The sequence below is a fragment of the Osmerus eperlanus genome, chromosome 2 (assembly GCF_963692335.1).
Source record: "Osmerus eperlanus chromosome 2, fOsmEpe2.1, whole genome shotgun sequence".
Lineage (NCBI taxonomy): Eukaryota > Metazoa > Chordata > Actinopteri > Osmeriformes > Osmeridae > Osmerus > Osmerus eperlanus.
Window position 1 is genome coordinate 8707448 of NC_085019.1, and position 10800 is coordinate 8718247.

At 41.5% G+C, this 10800-nt stretch overlaps 2 protein-coding genes across 6 annotated transcripts; one reads left to right on the top strand and one right to left on the bottom strand.

The window, feature by feature from the left end:
• The first annotated feature begins 514 nt into the window (after positions 1 to 514).
• On the top strand, positions 515 to 8192 carry glyr1 (glyoxylate reductase 1 homolog (Arabidopsis)). 5 transcript variants are annotated; one of them, XM_062451113.1, is made up of 16 exons: positions 517 to 638; positions 1227 to 1263; positions 1409 to 1488; positions 1584 to 1722; positions 1900 to 2010; positions 2734 to 2817; positions 3284 to 3337; positions 4235 to 4285; positions 4448 to 4518; positions 4646 to 4745; positions 4929 to 5039; positions 5226 to 5327; positions 5458 to 5620; positions 5704 to 5883; positions 6082 to 6206; positions 6416 to 8192. In XM_062451113.1, the coding sequence occupies exons 1-16, from the start codon at positions 601 to 603 to the stop codon at positions 6488 to 6490; spliced, it is 1521 nt and encodes a 506-aa protein (XP_062307097.1). In that variant the 5' UTR covers positions 517 to 600; the 3' UTR covers positions 6491 to 8192. The 5 variants fall into 5 exon arrangements, with proteins under 5 accessions (XP_062307115.1, XP_062307106.1, XP_062307125.1 ...); XM_062451104.1 differs by having other exon boundaries at positions 4646 to 4744; positions 4925 to 5039; XM_062451122.1 differs by lacking the exon at positions 3284 to 3337 and having other exon boundaries at positions 516 to 638; positions 4646 to 4744; positions 4925 to 5039.
• Positions 8193 to 8690: 498 nt separating this feature from the next.
• Positions 8691 to 10787, bottom strand: sass6 (SAS-6 centriolar assembly protein). The gene has a single exon (XM_062451071.1). It carries the CDS (start codon positions 10650 to 10652, stop codon positions 8844 to 8846), a length of 1809 nt encoding a protein of 602 aa, XP_062307055.1. The 5' UTR covers positions 10653 to 10787; the 3' UTR covers positions 8691 to 8843.
• Positions 10788 to 10800: the final 13 nt, after the last annotated feature.

A 10800-nucleotide genomic window follows, 5' to 3' on the forward strand; every position in this document is an offset into this window, starting at 1 on the left:
AGTGGTGACATGTATATCTCTGATTACAGCTACATATCTTTACCAGATATAATAACCTACATTTTGTTGTTACCCTCTATTTTATGAAGGTCATATTACCATCAAATAATTGAGCACGATATATTTTACAGTAATTGTATTACATTGCTCGATCCTGCACGACTGTCTGACAGTTAATGTATTCTTGTGTTATGTCAGATAAGTTGTCATTCTCTTGTGAAACCAAAACAAACAGTGCAGACTTTTGTAGCCTATGAAAAATAGGCTGAAAAAAACAACCTACCTGAGGTCCTCAAATACTTTCCGTACTGATATTATATTAATATAAAGTAATATTAATTATTCAAATACAGATACATTAAAATGACCAACTATTAATTAGAATTATTTTGCTTAAATAGTTCGATACAATTTTGATACAGATATCAAAGGATGTTCGTGATCAGCAATTAGCACATTACATTTTAAGGGGAATTAAAAGTATGTTTGGGTACTTTAGAGGGTCGTGGTGGCGCATGTGTTTTCTGGTGGGTGTGCTCTCCACTCTAGCCCTACAGTCCTCTCACTGGATTCAGTGCGACGTTTCAGTGAAGTTGTAAGATGGCGACTGTGCATCTGAGAATCGGGGATCTGGTTTGGTGAGAAAATAATTTTAACGTTGGAACATCGTCACTGTTTAATCCATCGTCCAACTCTGTCGTGTTTTATGTTTGCACAATTTTACTTCATGAGATCTTAAAAATATAACTAAATAACTACGTAGTAGTTCAGTTGATCCAACCCAAACAAATGCTGCTAGCCGTGCCAGCTAGCTGCTTACCGCACCCAGAAGGGAAACCGGACGCGACTTGATTTGATCATGTAAACGTTTTCAGTGCACTCACTGGCAACGTTGTTTACATGTTTTTTATTGCACAGTGTAACTATTTATGTTTGTCGAGGTTACCTAAATGAACTAGCTAGCACTAACTAGCAAGCTACTAGGTTCTGGATCTGCTTTGCTTATTGCTAGAATTCTGAAGTTACTAGTACTGTACTGCTAGCTCCCTAGCTAGCAATGACTGTAGCTAGCTGTCTAGCTAACATGACGTTAGTCTATCAATCAAGTGCAATCTATTGCTACCGAAAGTCTAGAATACCTATCTTGATAGTTTTTTTTATCTGGACGACGCATAAACTTCTAAACGATCTAACCGAAGAAGTCTGATCATTTTGTTCATGTTTAGGGGGAAACTTGGACGGTATCCACCGTGGCCGGGAAAGGTAAGAAGTGTTTAAACAGCTAACAGTTCTGTACTGTACGATTAAAGGGGTAAAAAATCTCCAAAGGACCCTATTAGAATGTAACAAAATATTTTGACATGGTAATTCAAATTGTATAACAAAGTTACATGATCTGTTTACCCAGGTTGTGAGTCCTCCAAAGGATCTGAAAAAACCAAGAGGCAAAAAATGCCATTTTGTGAAATTCTTTGGAACTGAAGACCAGTAAGTAAACGGCTCCACAACACTACTGATCTGCTCACATGGTTCTTACCCTGGGTGTGAGTTTAACTAAACTGTGTGCTTCCATATCTGTTTAGTGCTTGGATTAAAGTGGAACAGCTGAAGCCATACCACCCACACAAAGAGGAGATGATCAAGATAAACAAAGGCAAGCGTTTCCAACAGGCAGTGGATGCAGTAGAGGATTTCCTGAAGAAGGCAAAGGGGAAAGAACAGGTGAGATTTGCAGCCCAATTAAATACAGACTTTTCTACACAGAAGAATCACTGCTGCTTCATAGAAAAGGGACTGCTGCAGCAGCACACAGGGTAAAAAATGGATAAGCAGTGTAAGACTTTAGCCATCATAATCCAAAAGCCACAGGACTAAATCCATCCAATTGTACTTTTACAGAACTCTGAGAGCAAAGGGGACTCTAAAGGAAAAAAGACTCCAACCAAGCCTCTTAAAATTCTAGAAGAAGATGACGAGGATCTCAGTGCTCTCAAGGATCCTTCTGAGAAGGTCAGTCATACTGTGAAATTGTAGCAAATCAAATTTATGATACTGTATGAGGTTGTAATGCAGGGAATGAATGTGGTTACAGTGTATCACCGTAATAATAGAAGAAACTCCTAAATAACAATCTTGTCATAGAAATTGTGTTCATGACCTCAATCTCAGGAACTACTGATAACTTGTAAAGTTCTCCCAGGTCTCTATGTTCAGAAGGTATACTGTATCCAAGCCCACATGTTCTGTACATGAGTCTGAATACTTCTAAATGAAACCCTAACAAGTTTTAGCCCCATTCACTTTTTGCTGGTATTGAAGTACATGAGACATATTAGATGGCTGATCAGTTGAGGGCTCCTTTTAAAAGCTGGTAAAAGAAGGCCCTAAAATAGTTAAATGGAAGTAAAAATGCTGTGCCACTGGTATGCATTTGCTACTTCAGGCCCACTGTCAAGGTACAGTAGACTAAACCTTTTCTTGGCCATGTAACATGGCCGTAAGTGCCATTGCAGACATATTATCCTTCAATGTAAAAAAAGTGCTGTCTACATTTGAAGTAAAATTTTAGTATCACATTGGTTTTTGTCATGTACAGCACACTTCTTAAGCTAATCTCCAGTCACTGCTTGACAGCACAGAATGCACCCCGACCACCTAGTAGGACCTTGGCAGTTCTGGTCAGTAAGTTCAGCTTTGAATCCAAAGGTGAATGTGTCTCTCTTTCCCCTGAAGGACTTAACTGACTCTGACCCTGAGCCGTCCACTGTTGAGAGGCTGGGGGCAGGACCTGGCTCAGGATTCAAGTGGGAGAGCAGTGTAGGTGAACCACTTCCCACAGCCTGCCTTGCCTTGCTTTTCCCTTAACTGACCTGAACCTTTTTACCTTCTGCACGTTACTGCAGTCCAATTGCAGAATCTTTCTCTGAGCTAGTGCATCAATTCCATATTTTGGCTGAGAGACGCTAGAGCAGTAGTCATAAACAAACGTCTTTGAAAGCCACGTTTTTTTGGGGGTCATTCAGCTAACAAAATTATAGAAACTGGCATTAGTGACAACTATTGTACAAGATGCACTGACAAAAGGGCACCTGCCTCTAGAAGCAGTCAAGGTTTTTGTTTGTTGATTATACATTTTTATTTAAATATTAGATTGGTTTCAAAAGGAGTCTGAGGCTTTATGATTCCATATGTTTCTATAATCTTGCTAGCTGCACATGAACACACTATCAGGTCAATGAGTCTCCATGGGGAATAGTTTCAATTGAACTCTTTTCCATTGTAGCCAGTAAAGGATGACCCACATTTCCACCACTTCCTGCTCAGCCAGTCTGAGAAGGTAAGAGGGAACATTTGCTGAACGTTTTTCCTTGGGATTTGCCACTGCACACTGCTTTTTTGTGTTTTGCAGGAGCATAGCTTGAGATTTTAGAAACAAGAAGACCTGTTGCTTGCGGTAGACTAACCTTTCTCTCTTACGATTTGCTTATTTGTAATGTTAGAAATAATTTGATTTAATACTATTCAGATTGTTCCTTAGGCTAGTAACATTTCCAGTTCTACTGGCTGGAAAGCTTTAGTAGTCTAATTTGTGTTTTAAGTTATGTCTTCGAGGAGCACCATGTTCTGTATCTCCTGCCTACCCCCTTTCTGTCACTTCTGCATGCACTTTCCAAGACTTCCTTGCTTCCCTTGCTGAATGTGGCTTTTCTGAGCGTTGGGTGCTACTACAGGTTATACCTAATGACAACACCTCTCCCTGAGCCAACATGGTAGAATCTCAGCTGGCAGCTAGATTACTTATTTTAGACACCTCTCGCTCGCTCTCGCTCTCTTGTCTCTCTTATCATGTACAGATAAACAACCCGCAAGTGAAACTGTAACCGTTAAACCGTAACAGCATATGGTTATGATGATAAATTCTTTACAAATCCAAACAGTCCCATCTTTGACACCAAAGACACTTGTCACACACTAAAAACTGTAGCACTCTGAAGAGAGACCCAATAATGCACTAAAGTAATGACTGGTATTAGATGAATTAATGCTTGCTACCAAATAATTGACATTGAGAAGCCAATGAGGACCAAGTATGTGACATGCTAGCTCTCACGGTAGGCTAGCCTGAACAATGATTAGCATTTCTGTCCAGTCAGTATGTTGACGAAAGGAGAATGTCAGTGGTGGTTATTTGTGTTATAAACGTACATCTAACCTAACTCTTCTCTGTCCACAGCCTGTGTCATCGTTGGAACCCATCAGCAAACGCCTGAAGATCATTGAAGAGGTGAAGGAGTCTAATTATTCTGCCCCCTTTATAGCAATTAGAGCGTTTGCTAGTGCTGAAATTAACTTTTTACTGCTTGCAGTCTGCTTGATGAAAATGTTGTTTAAACTCGGTGTACTAGAAATAATGTGACTAACATGTTGTTGTTATTGTGGGGGACAGGACACAACAACATCTATCCAGGCAGCGGACAGCACAGCCATCAATGGCAGCATCATCCCCACAGATAAACGGTTGGTTTATTTATCTGCAGTGTGTAGTACTTTAATATAAGACTCCTATGTTTAAAATTCAGAAGTGGTCAAAAACATCCTTTCCAAGTTATTGACACACTCTTTCTGCCTTGTTCTTGTCCAATAGGATAGGGTTCCTTGGTCTGGGGCTTATGGGCAGTGGAATAGTGTCTAACCTGTTGAAGATGGGACATGTGGTCACAGTGTGGAATCGCACTGCAGAAAAGGTACTGCAAGACCATACTCTGAAGCTGTAGGAGTTAGGGTTAAAGTCAAATTTGCTGAGACATTGTATTTTGGTTATTCAAGCGCGCAAACCATTGTTATGGCATAACAATAGTGCAGCATAAGCTGTAAATGTGATCCTTTTTTTTTCTTCTTTTTTTTTTTTTTTTTACTTCCTGTGGCAGTGTGATCTATTCATCCAGGAGGGTGCCAGGTTAGGGAGGACCCCAGCTGAGGTGGTCTCCATGTGTGACATCACCTTCTCCTGTGTGTCAGACCCCAAGGCCGCCAGAGATGTAGGTATTCGCTGACCTGTGATTTGGTCTGTTTAGGGAATGTTTCCTGGGAATGTATTCTAGAATACAGGGAAGGAATTATCTGTGTTCTATTCTGCATTCTTTATTGAATCCTTACAACAAAAAATTTAAGAATGATCACTCACTAACCCTTTCCCTCCCTGTCTCTCTCATACACACATTCAGTTGGTGCTTGGTCCCAGTGGTGTGCTGCAGGGGATCAGGCCAGGGAAGTGTTATGTAGAGATGTCCACCGTGGACCCAGAGACCATCACAGAACTCTCTCAGGTACTTGACGCCCTCTTTACACACACTACGATATAGCCACACACCCAACGTTGGAATCACACGAAACGCGTCTCATTTTTGTTTTCATTTAGTCCTTTTGGCCGCCTTTCTCTGTCCATCAAATGACTAGGTGATCACGTCAAGGGGTGGCCGTTTCCTCGAGGCTCCTGTGGCAGGAAGCCAGCAGTTGTCCAATGACGGGATGTTGGTCATCGTAGCGGCTGGAGACAGGACGGTGTATGAAGACTGCAGCAGCTGCTTCCAGGCCATGGGCAAGACCTCCTTCTTTCTAGGTAGGTTGTTTTTCTTGTCTTTCATAGTGTTATGCTGGACATTACTTGTGTGTGGGACAGCTGACGTGTATGTCTTCTCTCAGGTGAGGCAGGGCATGCAGCAAGAATGATGTTGATCCTCAACATGGTGCAGGGCAGCTTCATGGCAACCATTGCTGAGGGGCTGACCCTGGCTCAGGCCACTGGCCAATCACAACAGACCTTTTTGGACATCCTATGCCAGGGTCAAATGGCAAGCACTTTTGTGGACCAGAAATGCCAAAGTAAGAGGAGTATACCTTTTGGAGCTAAACTTTGACATAACTAATTGAATGTATGACATTAATGAAAGCAGTTGATATTAGTTTGTAAGTTGTAATGACACTTTAAACATTCAGTCTCAAGTTTACAGTTTTTGCATAATGTAATTGATTCAATCTCTTTTTTTGATTTACACTGACTTTTTTACCTGTTCATTTTAGATATATTACAAGGCAACTTCAAGCCAGACTATTATTTGAAACACATTCAGAAAGACCTGAGGCTAGCCATTTCCATGGGCGATACCGCCAACCACCCAACTCCAATGGCGGCTGCAGCCAACGAGGTAAATTAATTAAGGATTAATAGACTCAATGTTTTTTGATGACCCTGAAAAGGGATTAAACCATTTGTTCCTGTCTAAAAACAGGGATATTAAACAAAGCAAGTTCCATACAGATGTCATAGTCAGAGGGATGTCGACACTTTTTGAATGACATTCATTGCAACATTCCGTTTGCTGTCCTGTGAACATTACCCTCTGTCTGTATACAGGTCTACAAGCGGGCGAAGGCGCTGGACCAATCAGACAATGACATGTCGGCTGTCTACAGAGCCTACATTCACTAAATGTGAAGACGTGACCCATCCTCTGGACCACAATACCCCCTTTTGGATTTACAGTTTATTATTGTGTTTGTTTTACCTCACACCAGTGATGCCGCCCCCCCCCCCCCCCCCCCCCTTCCCCCTCCGAAATGGGTAACCCAAGTTAGCCAATGTTGAGCATTGCACTGACTGAAAATAGATATATCCTGAAAGAATGCTCAACAGAAGGTTCTAGAGCGTCTTGTGGGGAGGTCACTCTGAAGGTAAATGCAGGGTGTTCTGAATGGGTTTAGAATGTGGCCCCATTGCGTACAGAAGGGTGTGGAGTAGGGAATTAATGCAGCTTGTTGCTTCTATTGCATCCCAGGAGATTTTAAGGTGCGCTGGTCATGGATTGATATGCATATTATTTATCACACACTTTACTTATTAGTTTATTTAATTCCTTTGTGAAATGTCACCTCTTTTTTTTTTATGTCCAGAATTCCGTGAACTGTAAAGCTATCGATATATTATCTAAAACAGACAGAAGGCTAGAAAAGCACCAAGAAAATGCCACTGCATTGCCTTAATATTGTAATCCATGAGTCTATGAACGATGGATGTATTTATTTATTTCAGTTTTCTCCGCTCTACATCTCTTGTCTGTTTTGGTGCAGTTGGACATGGTTTGTTGTCCTCAAAGAAGTCTTTTTTGGTGGGGGGAGGCAAATTGTAACAAGTTATAGTTAAAAGGATATTTTTAGGCCTTAATATGCAGTAATTTGTTTTAGTTCTTATTGGGACTTACGGTCATCATCATACCTTCAATAGCTAACTTTTAACAGAGTTCATTTTACTTGTTTTTATTTTCAACAAGATAATGGTTCACATACTGGCAAGAGGTTGTTGTTGTAATACATTTTAACCTAAATCCATTTTTCCACTCGCTCTCTTTCAGTCAGTTCCATGTTTATTGTTGCAAGTAGACACGGTTGAGCTATGTAACTATGACACCCAGAGGTTCGTAAAGGCCATTACTCTAATATGCAACCGTTTTAAGTTGGTCTTGAATTGGGTTCTGTGAAGGCATAGTCAATGACAGTGACCAATGGATACAGACCATTTGTCAATAAAAACAAAATTTGAATAATAAACTGCATTACTTTTAAGGGAATAAAAGAGAATATCAAAATATCCCATGCAGCCTTATATCCTAGCAAAAGAAAATCACAGATATAATGGAGTAATTGTTGAATTGATTTAAAATTGTACATCTATTTGATTGTGCAAACCTGTTTTCAGTTAATTGATTAATCATTATTTCACTTCCCATTTTATAAACATTCTTTGCCAAACACGTGAATGAAGTTTTAGTTCTATAGACGTTGGTACACAATGTAGTGTACAGAACCGTTTTTAGGAAACATTCAAATGAAATGTAAATAGCCCAATTGTTTGTGTGGGTTTTCTTTATAAATGCATATGGGGTAATATAAAAATAATTTTGGTTAGACTCCACAGACCGTCTATAATCTAGTGTCTTAATAATGTAGATTGTTCTGTTAAGTGTAAATGGTTTATTAAGTGGCTTATACAACCAGGCTTACAATGGCGATAAAATGACAATGATTCAAATCACATTTTGTGTAGGAAGGGTAAAACTTGATTTGGGATATTTATGATTTTGTGTACATGTGGAAAAGTCAAGGCTTTTGTGCAGTTTAATAAATTTTCTCCTGATTGAAGTGATCATTTAGACTTTAATACATTAACTGTCTGTAAATGGAGTGTTGGGATAATGGAATGGGTTGAGGAAATTCAAGCATGATTATGAGATCCATGTCCCCCAAACAGATGTCAATGCTCTGAAATACATAATTCCTTCCTAGAAGGCATCACTAACCAGACATAAGCTTGGATTTTATTTACTAAATGTTATCACAATATTTCATTGAATGTCACATCTGGATCGTCTAGCCAGTCAATTACATAATCGTAAAGGAATATGGAGAACATGTGTTCATGTGGATTTTAATACAATGTCAAGGCAATAATCCCTGCAAGTACTAAGAGATTCCGTTTGCCAGACTGACTTCAACTTGACACTTTTACACACTTCTAAGAAATCAACCTAAAAGGAATGATAATGTGGACTCTGCCTATTATTATAGCACAACCATTTCAGTTATTTATACAGAACACATCAAAGTTTTAGATGAACAACAGTACTTCAACAGAATACCTTTAAAAACACAATATTTTAATATATAATGTATAACGATGACAACAAACATTGAAAAACACACAAAGTGGAGGTCCAAACTCCCAAAGGAAAGCGCTTTTGTACTTTAAGAGGAGTGGTCGAGTAAACTAAAGTTTTGCTCTTCACGTCTCAGCCAGTGAAGTAAGCTGAGGACAGAGAGTGCTTCAGTGGAGGCCTAGGGACCTCTCGAGGATTGTAATTAGCCAACAGTCCATGGAGAGGGATGCTGTCTTCTCGCCTCTCAAAGTACTTGGACTCCAATCCAACTGGCTCCCCGTTCTCCTTGTTGGACGGATGCATAGGACGTGGTGCACTGGTGCGGCCATCTTGGATCCCCACTGGTGACAGGACAGGCTTGGGACACGCGGGGTTAAACTGGACGAAGCCGTGAGGAGCGCTGCCCATCCTCGGTCCCCCTGCAGCAGCCGAGACAGTTGGAGGGGTCTGAAACGCGGCAGGGCTGTCAGGCTTTCTGGCCAGCTGGTTCTCGTTCAGCTGCTTATTCAGCCAATTGATGACATTCTCGTTGGTTTTCAGCACCTCCCTGCTCTGATCTAGTTTCTGAATGGTCGTTTCCAACTGCTCCTTCAGCTTTAGTGCCTCCTCCATTTTGTGTTTGAGCTGCTGCTGAGTGTCCAGCAGGTCCCTCTCTACCGTGTGCAGCTTTTCTGTGGTCTCCTGGAGCACCTTCTCCTGTGCCACGGTCACCGCGTTCTTCAATTTGATCTTCTCTACTAGGCTTCTGAGATCCCCCTGCAGCTTCTTGATGATGCTGTTGGCTTTAATAAGCTCTTCCGACAGGGTTTTGACAGTGCTCTCCAGTTTCCCTATCTGGAGTTGCCTGCTTTCTCCGGTTTCCTCTGCTCTGCTCCTCTGCAGCTGGGTGGCTTCAAGGACCTCTTTGGTGCGGAACATCAGCTGTTCTTTGTCTTTGACCTCCTGCTCCAGCACAGCCACGCGCATCTGTAGCTGGTTGATGAGACGCTCCTTCTCGTGGCACTCTGTGTCCAGTGTGCTATTCTCCCTCCTCAGAGACAGAACCTGCTGCTTTGCTCGATGTGACTCATCTTCCAGTCCCACAAGTTTGGATTTCAGGTCTCGGATGGTCGATTCGTTCTTGTATCTCTTTTCGGTTAGGTCCCTGTTGGAGGCTTCTGCCTCGGCCAGCTGGTTTTGTAGCTGCTGTGTGTTCCTCGTATGAGTGCTCTCCAGGTCCTTGCGCAGCTGTTCGCTCTGCTGCAAAAGCTTGGTTTGTGTCTCCAGAGCCTTCTCCCTCTCTGCAGTGAGGTCTTGAGTGTGGCGACTGGAGAGTGAGGTGGTCTGACACGCCCATTCGGATCGCAGTTTGTCCAACTCTGTACTCTTCTCAGACAGGGTCTGTTGTGTGTAGCTAAGCTGTCTAGAGAGGTCATCTTCGGCCTTCTTAAACCTCTGTTCCAACAACTGCTTCTCTTCCTTCAAAGAGGAAAGGGAAACAGCCAGGAATTTTTTAATTTCTGAATCGGTACCATGAAGAAGCTTGAGAGAGAGATGCATTAAGTGTTTGAATACATTGGTCTCCACAACGTTGAAGTTTGCTGCACTGCCGTTTGACACTGGGGATAGGCATGACAACTCAAGCAAAAACCTTGGGCTATCTTTGTCTTGTTCCGCGATGCACAGATTAAGTAGATCTATGAACTTCTGAGGAAAGGACACAAAGTCTACAAGTAGACCTTGTTGAACTTTCAAACTTTGGAAATCCTCTTCTGATATGGCAAGGTTGTACAGAAAACAGGGATCTTTGTCATCTGTTAGTCTTACCAGAAGCTCCCGCTTGTGGACTGGATTCAATGTCAATTGCTGCTCAACGGTGACTCGAATATCTGTCTTCCTGTCATCACAGTCTTTGCACTTCACGCGAACTTGCAACAACGAATTAAAAAGTAATTCTGTCATGGCTAATAAACGTTTGGTAATGTCGTATGTTTGCTAAATTAGGAGTAATATGCGTATAAATCTTTGTACACAAACGCCCTGTTTGAACCGCCGCGAACAACGAATTTTTAACTGTATCCGGCGGCAAACTGTGACGTGTGATAAAGCG